Here is an 18,931-nt window from a genome sequence, read left to right as displayed (position 1 = left end):
TCATTTCCTCTAGGGTACAATTTTTAAAATCTTATGTTTTTTTTAAAAAAAACATCCAAAAAGAAACTTTTTCCTACAGTAACCTTTAGTGGACTTTTTTCCTTTTTTTTCTGCACCTTCTACCCTTTCTTTTCTGTTGTAATTATCTTTAATAAAATTGCTACAAATAAAAGGGTAATGGCTATCCTTTAGCAATGGCAACAAACAACTTGTTTAAAATTGATGATGTTCCTAATTGCTTATTAGAATAATACAGAAGGGATTCTACTGTATCTTCAACTGTACTCTAAAATGTTATCATTAAATTCTCTTCCTTCAAATATAAATTTTATATTAATTGATTCCATGCCAAGTTTTAATGAAAACAATGGTATGTTTTGTATATATAAATAAATAAATGATTGGGTATTTGAGATCTAAATTTAGCTTGTTGTAAAATAAATTGATATTTGAAAGAGTTATATTTAAAAAACTGAATAAAATATAAACAGGTGGGATACAGAAAACATTTCACTATTTTTGGGAAGCAAGTGAAATAGTTTAATCATTTCCTTTTTAGTTTTAATAACCTTGGAGAGGTTTTTTCTGAGCAAGTAAGAAAAATCTACAACTTGCTCATATGGGCTACAATTGAGTTGTGTGCCTGAGTTGCAATTCTTACCAATAATTTTAAAATGTTACAGAGTCCCTTCATTCTTTGTGCACATTGTTTGCCATTTTTGTTTATGGCAATTGAACAACTTTGAAAAACATTCATGATGTTTCCCTTCCAGTGTGAAATAGCAATATGGAACATAATATTAAAATGTTACAATATTTTGTAATATTTAGAAGATTTGAAGTTCTTTCTAACTTGGGAGATCAAACCTATACTAAATTAATTGCACGTAACTCATTTGAAGTGATCTTTATATTTTCAGTTGGACTACATTGTGACTTGCAGTTAAAAGTTTCAGATATTTCATTGATACAATATTGTAAATATGAAATATATGTCAGCATTTAAGCATTTTTGTAATATGAACAGGATATTGAACTTCCAGATACCACAGAAATAATAACTGTGTGGTAGAAAATGAAAAATAGCTTCAAGGGCACAATTCTTCACCCCCTGGATTGATATTGTAGAGACCCATAGGATTATTCAGATTCTTACGCCAAGCACCACAGAATTTTGTATTGGAGATTCTCTCTCCCAATTTTGCAGATAACATCTTGATAGGGAAATAACATCCTCACAATGCTCTAAGGTGGTATAGAGAAGGGGCAGGGGAATGATACGTGGAAAAATGGTTCAGAATCTACCCCTCACCTAACTTCCAGCGGAATAGGTGGGGGCAGGGATTTAGACAAACCTTTTAAATGGTTTAAGCCTTGATTACTTTTAGAAAGCAAGTGAAGGAGTTGCCAGGTTACATCCAACTGAGTGATCCAATAATATGGAATTGTTCTCCCCATGAATTTCTAGCTTTTGTTCTAAGAGGAAAATTACCTACTTTATGTTTGCCATGAATATTTTTGACTCTATCATGCTTTTGTTTTCAAGGATTTCTGATAACTTATTTTAACACAGTATTCTATTTCTGAATACTAGTTTCTTCTTTCCATTTAATTTGTGAAAAATATAGATGAGCATATCTTAGAATGTACATATGATGCCTTCCTCACAATTTAGGAAACACCTATTCTCATGGAAGAGGAAATGTGTGTCAAAAGGTGTAATTTTCAGCAGATAAAAGTACATGTCGCTCATTAAAGAAATTGTTTATATTTGTAATATAGTAGATGTAATGTGTTACATTAAAGAATATTATCCTAATAATCTGCATTTCTATTGTATTCATATGTACTTTCCATTATCTTCTGAAGCTGAAACCAAACAGCATTAAGTTTTTAATACTTGCTCTTTTTTTAACCAATTGTGTTTCTCCCATATTTCAAGACTGTTTATTATTTGAGCAATATAAGAAAATAATCTAGAATTTCAATTGGGTTAACACCAACTTTTATTTACCCAAAAACAGTTTTGGTATTTTACAGCAAACATTTCTCCTGATGCAGAGAGCTCTCTCAACAGTGGGCTGCCCTAAGTGCTGACCTCATAATTTCAAGAAGCAGGTGGAGGTGGCAATTATAGCTATGGCCACTATCTTGAACCTTCTGTACTAGATGATGAATTGCAAATGGCTGGCCTAGTGCACAACAATAAACTCAAATAAATCTTCAATGTGTAATAATGACAAGACTGAAAGACTGGCAGCTATAACAAGGCTGCTTTTGTCACCCACTTTACTGTAGCCTTCATATCCATCATTATCAGCTGGAGCTAGCTCAAGAGCTGGACAAGAAGGTCTGAAGAAGGATGAGTTGTTTGCACTGAAGCGTCCAGTAGGTCCCATCTGGCAGAGAGTAAATGGGATTTTTTTTTCCATTCTGCCTGTTCAGTGGGCCAGAGCTGTCCATCATTTTGGGCAGAGATCTGATTGCATCATGCTGTGGGACAATATGGCTCAGTTGTTTAATATAGCACTGATAATCAAAATAACAGAGTATTGCATTTTTATTCATATTACTATTTTTCCCAAAATTATATAGCAAAAGCAGTGTCCTTAAATTATGTTTAAACACTGATGTCCTACACATGCATATGCAATTACTATTATATACTTCTAGAGAGATGACATTATTGTCATCTGTTTAGAGATATTTGGAGATTTCCTCAAACACAACAGACATTGTAAATGCTTCTTCAATTTGACTAAGCCTGTAGCAAATTTCAAAAAGCAATCCTACATTCTATTTGGGTAATTGTTTTATTGTATCAGAACTCTATTCTTGCCTTCAGTCCAAAAGCAGATTGGTTGAGTTCATACCATAAATTAGCTTTAATATATTAAAGCTGAGCAAAGCATTTGAAGGGAACCTCCTCAGTGTCCTTTCCTTGAAACACTGAAGTAGCTACATCCCTTGGAAGCAGCTTTGAGGACTTTTTAAAGTTTTTATTAAATGACTAGCTGTACCCAGCCACACGTTGCTGTGGCACAGTCTGGTTAAATGGAAAAGAAAGAAAAGAGAAAGCGCACGTATGTGTCACAGGTGTGACATCTATATAATAGTAGGTATATAAGAACACGCGCGTATTCGAATGCAACGTTGTGTCAGAATTTCAAAGCAATCCGTGAAGAACTTTCGGAGATTTAAGATTTTGAACAAACGAACATTTACATTTTTATTTATATAGATAATAATAATAAAGTTGGAAGGGACCTTGGAGGTCATCTAGTCCACCCCCTGCTCAGGCAGGAAACCCTATACCATTTCAGACAAATGGCTGTCCAGTCTCTTCTTAAAAACTTCCAGTGTTGGAGCATTCATAGCTTCTGGAGGCAGGTTGTTCCACTGATTAATTGTTCTAACTGTCAGGAAATTTCTTCTTAGTTCTAGGTTGCTTCTCTCTTTGGTTAGTTTCCACCCGTTGCTCCTTGTCCTGCCTTCAGGTGCTTTGGAGAATAGCTTGACTCCCTTTTCTTTGTGGCAACCCCTGAGATATTGGAACACTGCTATCATGTCCCCCCTCGTTCTTCTCTTCATTAAACTAAACATACTCAATTCCAGCAACCGTTCTTTATCTGTTTTAACCTCCAGTCCCCTAATTATCTTTGTTGCTCTTCTCTGTACTCTTTCTAGAGTCTCAACATCTTTTTTACATCGTGGTGACCAAAACTGGATGCAGTATTCCAAGTGTGGCCTTACCAAGGCATTGTAAAGTGGTATTAACACTTCATTATCCCTCTATTAATGCAGCCTAGCACTGTGTTGGCGTTTTTGGCAGCTGCAGCACACTGCTGGCTCATATTTAAGTGATTGTCCACTAGGACTCCGAGATCCCTCTCAGATTGTGCATGTGCAGAGAATTCATTACTTTGTCAATAGACCCACTAGAGGTGCTCCTCTTTATAAGCATGAGAAACCTCTGCAAGCAGCTGTGTCACATCTACTACTGGATGTGGTTACTTCTATAGTTTGCAATGTTCTTCCCTTGTGCCAAATCAGTTCATGAAGTGCCTTTTTAGATATTTTGCCTCACACTTATTCAAGTAAAAGCTTGAAATAGGGAGCCTTGCAGAAAAGAAATTGGGTTGTTTCATGCAACTGTAGATAGAGCAGGGTTTTGTTATGTCCTCTGGGTCAGTCATATGCTCCAGTTTTGTATTATCCTACAGATCTCATCTGTTAAGAGGATGAGTTTAGCATACGATCCACTGTTTCTTCTGCTTTTTTTGCACAATATGTACCTTCAGTCATTTGATAATTTTTCAATTCTGGCCTTGATTGCATTAGTTTGAATAACTTGCTTTCCCCTCAGTTTTTGTAGAAATTAGTTATGTGATATTTTTCCTTACCAATATTATGTTTATATTTTTATTATATTATTTCAATATTGATATTTTGTTTTCTGCTCATTCAATAAGTTCTAATTTTTAACTTGCATCAGTGCTCTTCTTTGGTGTCTTTACATAAATAGCCAATTTCTTTCAGTTTGACTTGAAGTAAACCTCTGCCTCCTATTTCAGTGAGTCAAGTATTATCTATCAATATCACTATAGGATGTAATATATAGTGCATAGTCATTAGTTTTCTTGTTTTTTCTGTCCAAACAGTCTAGTTCAGTTTCTGAACATTTTTTCTAATTTATTTTTGTTGGAGAGAGACTGGTGGAGCCAGGGGGAAGAGTTAAGCAGGAAATTAGTCTAGTATCCTGACAAGGCACAAAAGGGCAAAGTCCAACCCCTCTTGAATGCTATTGAATCCTATCCAAAATCAGAAAATTGAATTCTTCACATGTGGAGCTGGTTGTTCACACCTAACAATTTTAAATATAATAGTTATTGCATAATTATTTGTGAATAATTATTCATATTTTAATTACTCTGTGCTTCTAGAATAAAAGGTTGCAGTAATTTATTTACTTAGTTTATTCAATTATATGGTTACCCATCTCAACAAACCTGCCCATCTCAAGAAAGTGATTATGGGAGACTAACAAAAATTGAAAACATCATATCAATACCAAAATAAATGCATAGTACATAAGTACATAAAGAGTCTAATCCTTAATATTTTTATTAAGTATTATTATTACTTATTACTATTACATAACTATCTAGAGACAGTGATAGGTTGGAAGAGGGCCAACATACTGAATAAAAGGCAATCTTTGAAAGCAATCTAGAAGCTGCAGCTTGGACAGAATTACCGTGACATTGATACAGCACTATATCTGGCTTCCTCTGAGTTGCCAAACTCAATTTCAGGCACTGATAGTACTCTGTAAAATCCTAAATGGCTTAGGGGCCAAGAACCTCGCTACCATTCATCCTGTGCATTAAGTACTTCTACGTAGTTCCATCTGTACAGATCTGAATATAACCAATTAATAAGTTTTGTAATGCCATATACCTCTGTTCAATATTATAGCTTTAAAATAGGGTGAAATTAAAAATGCATACATTAGAGAACAATTTTTGTACCATTAAAGTTTTACTATTTTGTAAAACGGATCTGTTAAAAACTTTAGTTTTATTTATTTAATTGAATTTACATAATTGGTCATCTCACGGTGGTGACTCTGGGCAGCTAGCACAGTTCAAAACATAACCAAGAGTAAAAATTAAATAACTGCCAGCAAAAGTAAAAACAAACAGTTGAACTATGATTCATATAACCAGTATGACGTTTTAGCCAGTAAGAATTTACTCAAATAAGACAGTTCTGACTTGAAGAACAGAATAAATAAAAATCATTAAATGCAGAGTTCTAAGTATTTCCATTCAGTAAATCCTGCAGAGTTCAAAGAGGTGGGTGCGTTTAAGTTTGTAGCATAGAGCAGGTGACATATTCACACCGTTTTATACAGCTAATCCCTTTGTATAAGCATTCATAGTATTCTGTTGTACTGTAGGCTTAGAAACTATCAAATGAGCTGTGAGCTCGGCAGTATTAAACTATCAACAGAGATGTGATTTAATTTGCTTTATAGAATATAAGAACACATATTGTGGAAACCACAAACAATCAAGTAATCAAGTCTTTCTGGTTATCTGTTGCCACCATTCCTTGTGCACAGAGATTCTCACTGCAGCTATTACTATAAAACGTTCCCTAAGTACATAAAGGCTCTAATCGTTAAGATTTTTATTACCAGCCACCCATACAGAGCTGCAAATTGCCTTGTTTCAGATTTATTATGTATTACTCCAGAAATTCTATAAAGATCAAAAGAACTGATTACAATGTTGACCTTTGCATTAACTCATCTGAATTTAAATTCAAGTGTTTGATTTGGGAAAATAAGTCCATTTATCATAGGTCTGCTACTGAGGGGATTGTGTAGCCCTGATTGGGAGTCTGAAACCAAATTCATTTATTGAACATGGGCTTGAAAATTGTTTGTAGGACAAGAGAAACAAAAGTTTGACCTGTTATTCTAGTGTGTCGAGGGAACAATGTAGCAGTTGCCCTTTTCAAAACATTTAGTGGTCAATCTGTTTCAGTATTGCATGTGAAGATATATGATATTAATAATTAAGACAGGGACACATAATTTTCAACAGGCAAATCATAATTAGGCTTAACACAAATTATCTTTTTTAGATGTGAGAAAAAGTAATACAATATAAAGGTTACAGCTAAAAGATGTGGTAGAAAGGAATTGGCACTGTGAAGTAGTGGAACTATATTTTCTCTCTGATAGTATGCATTTACAATATATTTCTATTGCCCATAATTTACAGCATATGCAGTATATATGATTAATAAATACATAAAATGTAGTGAGGATAATATCCATTCCTTTATCTTGAAACATTCACCAAAATGTAAGGCAAAAGATGAAAGTGGAGATCTTTTTTTAAACTAAAACTAATTATTAATTGTTTTAAATGCTCATTTCAGGATGGGGGAGTACATTATGTATTTTAAATGCACTCAATTTCATTTGCCAAGTATAAAGTCTATAAATGAAAAAGAAATATTGGCAAAACTCAAACAGATATTATATTGAAATGATTGAAAAAATAGGAAATTCAGAGAATATGAATATGTTGAAGGACTATGTATTCCTTCAACATATTTTTGTGAAGTGCTTGTCTTAAGTTAATAAGTGAATAAACTCATTTTCTGTCTAATTATTCTGTCCATTGCATTTTCTAGGTCTTCTTATTTTTCTAGGTTTTCTTATTTGTTTCTCCCTTCTTTTTTCCATGCCTTTTTTCCATTGAGATAGTAGATTGTAAATGTAAATTAGGTCCATTTGTGTGTTTTTGTGGAGAGGAGTTCTATTTTCACATATTCTTAAGTACCAACTTGTGAAAAAATAATATTTATGTTTTGTTCTAAAGATGAGCAATTCCAAAAAGATGTCCATAAAGCCTAAAAGTGGCTTTTTCCTCTGCATTTCTTTTTCCCCTTAAAGGGTGTGAAGCAGAAAGACTTTGAATAAAACATCTCTGTGACATACACACACACAAAAATCTTATTGGTGTTTGTAGATGTGACGGGTCAGATGTCTGTCAATAGTGAGGTACTAGTACATGGCATGACAGCATGTTTGCTGGGTACTCTGTCATGCTATTCTGTCCATGAACAATTTAATGAAAAGGAGAAGCAGGTGGAATCCGAATCTGATTTCTAGTGTGAAATAAGCTTGCCTTGTTGCATGGTTTATGGTGATTTAGAACTGTCAAGGCACTTTCAACAGCTGGTAAGATGGACAGGTTTTACTAGCAAAACTGAGCCACATTCTAACCGAAGGAGCTTCATGAAATGTTTTGAATGTATCATAGTACTATTTGGGAAATTGAGTAGTATCTATATGATATTGTATTGCTGCTAAATCTCAGTGTTTTGACAGAAGAATATATTATTATTAATATGATATATATTTCACTTTATTTTTGAAAAAATCAAATCTGGATATTTCAGATCCTGCATGCATGACAATTCATTAGCTGCAAATGTGCTTGGCTATTTCTTGCTTGCAAAATCTCAGATTAGGATCAATTTAAAATTTCACAGCACATGTGATAGACTACAGTTATCAATATTCTCAAACAGATATGCTGCTGCTTTAAAAAGCAGTACACATCGTCATCTTGCTATTTTTTAGGTAAATCTGTCATAAAATTGAACATATCTTCTTGCAAAGTATACATAACTACTTTCAGCTTGAGAGCCATTCCAGTGTTTACATTCATGTTAAGGACAGCATTGTGGGAATTTTAACAGATAACCGGAAGGCTTAAAGTACCTGTTTTATCCTTAGCACACACAACCTTTTTGTAAAGGATAAAAAAGAATTTGTATTTTTAGGATCACAGAATGGATGTAAAAGGGCTGCTCGTTTTGTATCCTTGGTTCTGGGCTTTTAGCTGTCTTTCTGTGATTGTGAAAGCATTATTGATTGAATTGGCTAAGTAGTGACATCATGAACATTGGGCTTTGGACTTTATCTTAAAGCAGTGGTTCTCAACCTGTGGGTCGGGACCCCATTTGGGGTCGATCGACCATTTCATGGGGGTCGCCAAGCAAGGCTGTCCGCCATTTTTTGTTCGCCATTTTTTTTGTCCGCCATTTTTTCCCCTTTTCCAGCGGGTGCCTTACCTCCCTTGAGCTGGGCCAGCTGGTGGTCGGCCTGCTCCGTCTCTGCCGCTTTCCAGCTACGCCTCGGCCGGCGCAGGGGGCAGAACCACGCATGCGCGGCGCTCCCGGGCAGGGAAAGTCCTCGACTTACGACCGGTTGGGTAGTCCTCGACTTACGACCGGTTTAGTCCTCGACTTACGACCGGTTGGGGTCGCGGCATTAAAAAGGTTGAGAACCACTGTGGACTTAAAGTCATGTTTAAGTAAGTTCTATTAAAGAACCATTTTGAACTGGCAGGAAACTATCCAGCAGAGAAAGAATAGTCCCTGTACATTAAACAGAAAATAATGTCTTTAATATATATCTAAAGAAGAGGCTACATTTATCTTCACTGAACTATATTTTAAATACAAAGCTCTTCTGAAATATAACTGCTAGCTATCAGTGAACGATTAGCTTCTTGAATGTTGTCTTAAATGTTGTCTTAAAGCATAATGGTAGCAGGTAATCATTTGATTTAGATGAAAAGACAAATAATACTATGGCAATGAATATATAATTCTCCCTAATTTAGCAGCAACTCAGAGTTAAGATATTGAAAATTCCTTTAGAACAAGATTATGATCCCTTTTTTCTTGTGAAAGGAGATCCTTGGCCTTCAGTAATGTACTTCAGAAAATGGTTAAGGACAAAGCAAAAGTGTTATATATAACACTTGTTATATGTTATTATATAAAGATTACCGAATAGGGCTGGGAAGTAGCTACTTGATTTAGTTATTTTCATATAAAATCAATTCATTTCTTCTATCTGGAGCAGTTGTTCTAACATGATTAAGCAATCTCGCTCTTTTCATAAACAATAAAATCAACCTTGAGTTACTTATCAAGTAATATAAAGTAATGAAGGTGGAATCAAAAATATCTTTAAGAAAACCCCTGTCACATCATGGACTGGGGTAAAGCTTTCTAGTATTTTTTTAATTAGAAGGTAATAGTATAATTCTGCTTTGGAACTTAATTTGGAGGTCATGTATGTTCATAGTGGATAATATATTTTTCCTAAGAGTACATATAATTGTAAACTATTGATGAATTAAATAGAATTAATAATTCAAAAATTATTGGGCACCCATTCCATTTAGTCTAATTTTTTCCCCCAAAGTAATCCCTGTTAACTATCTAAGGCTTCATGTATAGCAAACTTATTTTTAAATAGATTCCAGCACAACCTGTGTGATTTGCTTTCATGTTACATTGTTAAAATCAGATTGTAAACATTCAACATTATTTAATGTTTCTAAATCCTCCAATACATTTATTTTTGTATGCCTTATACCACTTTTTTTTTAAAAAAAATATTCACCGATAGAAAGGTTTTTATAAGCAATCCCTTCCCTAGCGCTCTCCTTTTGTGTGGTATATATTTCATGCTAATAATCAAGGATTACTGTGGGTCAGCATGTCATATCCCAATGGTGTCTAGTGAGATGGAAGGTTATCTTATATGTCAGCTAGATAACCCTGTGAACAATTTTGAGCAGTCAAGATAATGGGACTGAATTCTGAAGCAAAGTAGAATTCTAAAATAAGGCCAGAAATATCCCAGAATACCATGCTCTGTGTCTGCAAAATAATATTTCTTACAACTACAGTCACCTTTTGGCATCATTAGTCATTTAGGTCTGACAACATTCTCCCTAACAGGGTACAATTAAGGGAATGGTAGAATCAAGTGCATACTCCCATAGTGAACAAGAGAACAAACCTTAAGTCCTGACAGTACTTACTTAAAACTAATTTCCATTAAAAGCAAATACATTATTTCAAAGAATATATATTTAGAAGTAGAATAGTTTATATGATACAATTATATGATACAATATTACATTGAAGGTATATCTTCCATACAGGAATCTTTGTGTTTTAGAGCAAAATTGACAAGATTTTTCACAGGGGTACATTGATGTAACCATTTGCTATATGTAATCAGGAGAGTTACCCCTAAATAAGCCTTCCTTTGCTATCATACCTTATTTTTTATTTTTTATTTAATACATTTTATTAAATACAAAGGAAAAAAAAGATTTAAAAACATTGAACGTAGTGTATCATCTTATCATATCATTGATTAGATCTTTCAATAAATATTAACAAATATCTTGCGACACCTTAAAAACTGACATGTATTATGTTTTAAGATTCTGTGGATTATAATCTGTTTCATCAAATACAACTGAGTATTATCCTTATTTGACAAGCATAATTTCTTGGCATTGGTCATCTAATGGTGGCTTGGAGTTATTTTATATTGGCATCAATTGTACCTGCTTCCAGGTGTTTCTGATTTATAACTTACTGTATTAATCCAATAAGACTGAGACATTCACTATATTCTGTCCTGAAATAAAACATGAATAGGCAGATTTGTTCAAGTTGTATTGTCCTGTATAGATCCCAGGACTTGGATTGGATTGGATGTTTTCTTTTGCTTTGTTTTTGTACATAGGACTTTCCTCTAAGTGCAAAAAGTACACAGTAACACACTACAACATTTAAAATAAATAGGAATTTTGTCCTTCATTTTAGTTCAAATTTTTTTATTATAATACACCAGTGTCGATCAAACAGGAATTCAGCCTAAAAGCTCATCACTTCTTGATTGCTTATTGCAATTATGAAAAGTAAGAAATGGTAAGACTAGATATATAGAAGATTAGATTCAAGTTGTTTCCTGAGCTTGCTTTGTTTGTAAGTATAATAGCGACACCAAAACAAAAACAAAAGTTGAGTAATTGGCTGCCATCTCCCTGCTTTATCATCAGTACTAATTTGAATTTACAAGTCTCTTCTTTGAAAAAAAAAATATAAAATGCACTTTGCATTTCCTCTTTATACTTCTATATAAATGATCTTGTTCATGCCTTAGTATTATAGAAAGAGATTACATACAGAACATCGATAGCATCTTGAAATGAATAAACTTTGTAGGTGATAAATGAAACAAGCCTCATACAAAGGTACCGTATTTCTCTTCAGCTACTCTGAAAGTGCTATCATAATAATAGATGACAAGGTGACTTATGTAGCCCTTGGTCAGCCAGTAGAGGCCACTCACTGCGTGCTACATAAAGCTGGACACTGATTTGGCAATATATTTTTCCTTCTTTATGTCTCTATATACTCACTCTAAACATAGTACAATTACCTCGTCTGAGCCTGCCAACATCTTTCTAACTTTTTTGTTGTTCTTCACATCAAGATTTTTACTCTAACTGAATAAACTGAACAGAATTGTTTAATCACAGCTTCCATATTCTTTCTGTATGGCAGCTTTCTAGGATTGTGTAAATACATTTGTCCATTTGCATGTTATGTGTAACATTATTCTGAATTTTAAATTTTAAATGATTAGAATTTGTGCGTCTTAGCCAAAACTTATGTCATAGCATATTTTTTCTGCATGTTCAACTCTCCCAAAGGTATATTTTAAAGAGTGACTCGTTAAAAAATTTCTGAATAATGTCTGTATACTTTGAAATCAACATGTAATTTTGCCCACATACAGATAGTCTTCGACTTACAACCATTCATTTAGGGACCATTCGAAATTACAGTGGCATTGAAAAAAGTGACTTATGACCATTTTTCATATTTACAATTGTTGCACCATCCCCATGGTCACAGGATCAGAATTCAGACACTTGGTAACTGGCATCTACTGTTCCAGGGTGATCACCTTTTGAGGTCTTCTGACAAGCAAAGTTAATGGAGAAGCGAGATTCACTTAACAACCATGTTACTAACTTAACAACTGCAGTGAGTCACTTAACCACTGTGGCAAGAAAGGTCATAAAATGGGACAAAACCCAATAATTGTCTTGCTTAGCAATGGAAATTTGGGGCTCAAATGTGGTCATAAAAGTTGAGAACTACCTGTATTTAAATTTGCCAGAATGCTCTGACTTGGAGCTGAAACATTTGAAACCCCAGTTTACTTCCAAATAATATCATATATGTCTTCACCACCTACAAATCCGTAAATCCACCACAATCGCTCAGTTTTTACAACTGCTGATAGCATCAAGAATAAGTTCTTACATGTTCAAGAGGAGAAAGACTGCACTGAATTTTTATTCACTTCCCAAGTGGAACAAAACTGTTAGGAATAAACGCAAGCAAAGGAAAAGCTTCTCCCACCCCACCCTAAAATATTTTTTGATATGTGGAAAATAATCTGAATAACATTCAACTGCTAACTGCATAAAACATGCTTTTGTTTTGTGTACATTGTGTTGGTTTGTAAATTGTGTTTTGTTTGGTGTTCATATTTTCCTTATCCTTTCCAATATATCTAAATGACTTTTCATGGAATTTCCACATTTATTAAATTATGGATTATGTAGTTTGGCAAGCTGGGGCTTAGAAACATTTTTCTATAAGTATGGCTAGAGGTAAACAACCATTTTTAGTTCAGAAAATAGCTTCTGCTTCTGTCAACACATTGTTTATTTTCTCCATGAGATAAAAAGTTCAGTTTTCTGATATTTGTACCAAGATAAAGTCAGTAAACAAGATTAATATAGTGTGGAAAAGGTTGTCAGCAGCCCTGGCAAAGGAAATAAGTTGCCTGTACACAGAACATACTGTAAACTGAATAAAAGTGTCAGGTCCACCATGAGATAATGTGATCATGAACCTCTAACAAAGCATGACATAGGCACAGTCGGCTTTTCTTATAGCCACAGTGTAGAAAATGGATTACTATATTCCAGGGATACCCACTGGAATAGCATGAAAACCTCATTTTGAGTTTAATGCAGGATGTAACTCTAGAGCTACGCCAAATGTTTACCTGCAATGTTAAAATAACTGTTAAACTGTTAATGTTATAAACAGTCAATCATATCAGTTACTATGATTTTTGTATCATTGATATTTCATAACCACCAATTAACCTTTCATAGGTTAGTTTATATTATTTTAAAAAGTAAGGAGATCTAGGGGTAAGTAAGTAAGTAAGTAATGTGAAATTACAATGCACAGAAATATATTTGTATGTCCTTCTTGCTTAGTGAAATTTAACATTTCAGGAAGTATCAGCAATTTGTCACCATTTTTAACAAAAAATAAACATGCTGTTATGTTATGTCTGGATGCTTCTGTTCTGTTCCAGAAACCCTGACACTAGACCACATAAATGTTTCATTATCAAAAATTGATAAATTGTACCATTTGTAATTCTGGGGATTGAAAATATTAGAGGTTGCTCTTGTTTATACCAGTTCAGAATCCAATTGTCTACTGCCCCTGGTAGATGGGCTGACATTACTGAAAACTGTCGATGAGGCAATTACAATTCTACATCAGGGATGAAGAACTCCATCCCATAGCTGTCTGTTTTGTCTCCAAGCACAACCTTCCTGCCTTCACATAGAGAAATGGGCTCATTTTGATACCAAGTCTTGGGTATAATTTGGTATAGGAAGTTTGCTAACTGTGCATATACATTACCATGGGAAGTTTTCTAACTTTTGGTCATAATTTTGAAATTTTCCAAGCATGTGTTTGACCTACACCACTGATCATATTTGTTATCCTACATTTTATTCTGCATTTAAATCTTAAATAAATCCCTTCTCTGTAGCATTTTATGGATTGTTTAGATCCTGTGTAGAAGTGAAGTTATTAAAAATTGAAACAGCACAAGGACTTCATTGACTATTTTTTTAGTGTCATTGGGGTGCATTGTAATTTCACATTACTTACTTACTTATCCCTAGATCTCCTTACTTTTAAAATAATATAAGCTTAGCTATGAAAGGTTAATTGATGGTTATGAATTGAGTAATGCATCTCTAAGAGCCACTATGTGCTCTCTTCATTCTGGAGTCTTGGGTAGCAGAAAAAGCTTAATTATAAATAGCCCTTGTGGTTTTCTATCCCCATTACTGCTATACAATGCAGTATTTTATGCCCATCCTTTGGATGTTCATTGATAATTCTGATAACTTCTTCAAAATAATATAGAAATACAGCAGACTGGAATAGCCTTGCTAGAATATACTATGGACTGGGTCTGCTCAGGATATCTTATATTCAAAGAAGCTTGGTATACAAACTGGTATCTCCACAATCAGCATCTGTAAAAATAATGATGATGATGATGATGATGTTGGAAGGGACCTTGGAGGTCATCAAGTCCAACCCCCTGCTCAGGCAGGTAACCCTATACCATTTCAGACAAATGACGGTCCAGTTTCTTCTTAAAAACTTCCAGTGTTGGAGCATTCACCGCTTCTGGAGGCAGGTTGTTCCACTGGTTAATTGTTCTAACTGTCAGGAAGTTTCTCCTTAGTTCTAGGTTGCTTCTCTCTTTGGTTAGTTTCCATCTGTTGCTTCTTGTCCTACCTTCAGGCGCTTTGGAAAATAGCTTGACTCCCTCTTCTTTGTAGCAGCCCCTGAGATGTTGGAACACTGCTATCATGTCCCCCCTCGTCCTTCTCTTCAATAAACTAGACATACCCAATTCCAGCAACCGTTCCTTATATGTTTTAGCCTCCAGTCCGTAATCATCTTTTTTGCTCTTCTCTGTACTCTTTCTAGAGTCTCAACGTCTTTTTTACATCGTGGTGACCAAAACTGGATGCAGTATTCCAAGTGTGGCCTTACCAAGGCATTGTAAAGTGGTATTACATTGTAAAGTGGTATTATTAAATATTTTTCATGCTTTAAATACTTTTAAATTCCAATACACAACTTATAATACTTGTGATTCTTTTAGATTACTACAACAGGCTCATGTAGTAACAAAAAAGCCGTGCTTTTATCCCAAGAATTCCATCACCATGAGTAAGTGTCTATATTATTTTTTCATTATTTCTTTTAGCTTCCTTTGCATATCTCCCAGTTTGAATTATATATTAAATTTCATCCTAATTGGCCAGTCAAATCTCAGAATTCTGGCCACATGAAAGTGCTGCTCTTTCCAGTATTTTTGTGGAGAAACGTATGTGTTAATTTTAAAGCAGCTCAATTCCTTGAGTGCATGTATTTTTGTTTTTTTCCATCCTAGAATCAGAATGTTACCTGAAGATAAAGGAAGCACAGTATCTTATCTGGCTTAGGTCTGTCCAGATGTACTTTCTTATTTCTTTGCTTTTGCTTTTGAAATAAGAAATGGGATAAAAGGAGAGTGATTTAGAGAAGTGCACGAGCTGCTTTGAAACATTTCACAAACCATTTTGTGACATATTTAAAACTAGCAAATTGATTGTGGAATAAGTGTTCCAAGTATTAGAATCGCCTGCAAGAAATATTGGAAATTAAATGCAAAATTCTACCAAGTATGACAATTAAATAAAACTATATATGTATGTTAATTTGAGAGTGATGATAATACTGTGTCGTGGTATCATTTAAGTCACTCAAAATTGTAGCAATTTTAAAAAGCAACTAGTGATACCAAAATGTGCTTAATGCTTCTTAGGTTTCTCTCCTCTTGCTAAAGCTCTGATTATCTTAAGTAACCAAGCTGATTGAATTGGGAAGGGAAAAATAATACATGTTTTTCATTTTAAACTGTGGTATAGTTCTCAAAGTATTCTATAATACAAAAAATAGACATGATACCACAATGGAATGTATTGTAGAAACACTGAAGGTGCAGTTCTATGTACATGAATTGTATTGAATATCATTGAAATCTATAGCTTTAATTCTGATTAAACTTTCTCTAAATGATGTGTATATGTGTGCAAAAGTATTAAATCCAAAATGCTAATAATATATATAAATATTTCTATTAGCCATCAACATTTCTGCAAAGTTTTTCCACTTAGGCTGATTAAATTTGACATTTCTGTAGCCCAAACATAGCGAAAAGTTTATCAGATGTATTATGTAAAGAATTGCAGAATGGCATGCTGCTGTTTAATGTATATTCACTTGCTTAAACAGTAGTAACCTGAGGAATGAGATACAGTGCTATGAAAACTATTATAGACCTTGAGTGTTCTGTAAAATATCCTATTTAAATAAATCATAGCCAAAGGCTACTTTTTTCTGGTGGACAATAAAATACCCAAGAGCACGCACAGGCTGGTCATATGACAGCTCATGCTTCAGTTAGCTGTTACTAACCCCATTTTTTCCCCTTCCCATAGCCATTGGTTTAGCCCTGCGGCTAGAAAAGAACATAGCCAGGTAAGAACCACTTTGATCAAGAACATTTTATTTTATATATTTGAAGGAATTTAACTGTCACTTGTCTGGAGAAATAGGGACACCGGTTTGTAAAAGAAGGAACAAAATCTCCTGATTTTGTATTGAAAATGATTGACTGAAGATATTTAGCAGCAAATAGCTCATTATGAAAGCCTCCTGGGTATGACAGGGTAGAGCTGGCAATTATCAGCAGTTCTTTTTGCTCAAAGAATGTTTCAATCAAGTGTGCAAGTGGATATGTGTTCCCTTGAGAAATAATTCAAAGAGCAATGTAGGGAAACAGGGCCATGTGTATTATCTCCAGATCTATCAGCTCCACCCCAACTTTTCCACACTGAGAATTCTCCCTGTGTTCACAAAAGTTGTATGGTCGTACTAAAAAGAAGCCTGTAAAAAATTCCATTTAATTTCAGGCTGCTTCAGTATGCATAGCAACACATATATTACCAAGTCACTATGAAGACGCTTCAAGTCTCTAAAACTGATAATGAATGAAACGCTTATCATGGAATAGATAGGAAAAGGAGTGGCAGGGATGTTTCAGGGAAGATAAGGGAATCTTTCCTGATCACAGTGTTCCACAACTGCAACAGAGTAGAATTTACAAAATAACGTTCATAAGTATATTAAAAGGATTTTGTTTCCTGAGTCATAGATTTAAAATTATTATAGACTGCTTCTCAAAACAATAAAAAAACTGAAACGTGTGGGCAATAATTTTGCAAATATATTTTAAGACTAATTACTAGAATCCTTCTACACATTGCTGCTGTCATTAACCATAACCATATCTCACTTCTTCCATTGATATGGACTGAAAAGAGCTCCCAAAATATATCTCTGTAATAAGTGAGGGTCAACAAAATGTAAATTTCAATACAGTATAAGTAAATATAAAGTGATGCATCTTGAAGCTAACAATCTAAGCTTTCATATATACAGACTCATACAGTCTGAACTGACAATTATTGACCTGGAAACTTTGAGTCATGGTGAATAGATAACTATATGAAAATATTGATCAAGATGCAGCAGCTGTGAAAAATGTGATAGGAATAATTAGTAGGTCTCTCAACCATTCGGAGGGATGTTTTACAAAATGATCAAAGTCTCTTTCCAAATCTACTGCTCACATTATTTCATTCTCCTGAATTCATGTTACATCTTTTTGAGCATCTCTTTTATTGCTCTTTGGGAACTGCCATCATTTTCTTATTGTTGCTTTTACAGTCTGAAGTTCTGGGTTTTTTTTTTTTTAAGAAAACAGCTAATAAAGATCACAATTAAATATTTGCTATAATTTCCCTTTCCCATTTGGCTCTTGAATTCATCTTCCTTAAAGTAATATTTTGAGACTCGTCTTTCTGATAGTGAATAAACATAATGGTGCCCATAGTTATATGTTGTTCACTCATAATATACAACTTTATTATTTAGATGCAGTTTTTTAGAAACATAAATTAATCTATGAGAATTATTTTGCACTGCAAACATTTTGCCTTATTTGAAAGATGAAATTAAGAGCAATTCTAAATAGTCTGGTAGTTACAACATGGTAATTTAACAAATCCTGCTTAATTTAGCTATTAGCTTAGGAAAGCCGAGAATGCCAGATTCAAGTCATTTTAAGTTAGCCAATTTTGTTGAAGATGTTAAGAAAAGGAATACAGGAATTGATAGCTAATGGTAAAGCCATAATTAATTCTAAGGAAAAAATGTGGGGTGAAAAATGAGCACGTAGTGGAGCCATTCCTACAGTAGTGTCTTTTTTGTTCTCTTTTCGCTCTTTTGCTCTCAGGAAGTGGGAACTTTTTGAGAAATAAAAGGGTTAGGAAAAAGATTAGTAAACTTCAAATATGTTGGTTTTAATTTCAGTCAGACCACAAAAGCTTTCTTTATAATTTTCAAGGAAATATTACCCCCCAGCATAAAGTTTGCTGTACTAATCGGTCACAACAGCAGAGTAGGTGGGAATTGCTGTGGGAATGGATCTTAGTACTATGTCAGCATCGTCATAGGTACATGGAAATAAAATAAAAACAGACCTTAAGATTTCAGTATATTG

The 18,931-nt window shown here is 34.1% G+C and overlaps 1 protein-coding gene across 1 annotated transcript in view; it reads left to right on the top strand.

Annotated features, from left to right (window-relative positions):
• Positions 1-18,931, top strand: part of GPATCH2 (G-patch domain containing 2) — a 94,726-nt gene that overhangs the window by 40,939 nt on the left and 34,856 nt on the right. Inside the window, exons 6-7 of the mRNA XM_015822507.1 lie at positions 15,425-15,492; positions 16,806-16,845. Coding sequence (XP_015677993.1) covers positions 15,425-15,492; positions 16,806-16,845 — 108 coding nt within the window. The remainder of the gene's footprint in view (positions 1-15,424; positions 15,493-16,805; positions 16,846-18,931) is intronic.

This window comes from Protobothrops mucrosquamatus, unplaced genomic scaffold, assembly GCF_001527695.2.
Source record: "Protobothrops mucrosquamatus isolate PMUCROS unplaced genomic scaffold, P.Mucros_1.0 scaffold_176, whole genome shotgun sequence".
NCBI lineage: Eukaryota > Metazoa > Chordata > Lepidosauria > Squamata > Viperidae > Protobothrops > Protobothrops mucrosquamatus.
The sequence above is the reverse complement of the archived record's forward strand: the minus strand, read 5'-3'. Positions and strand labels throughout refer to the sequence as shown.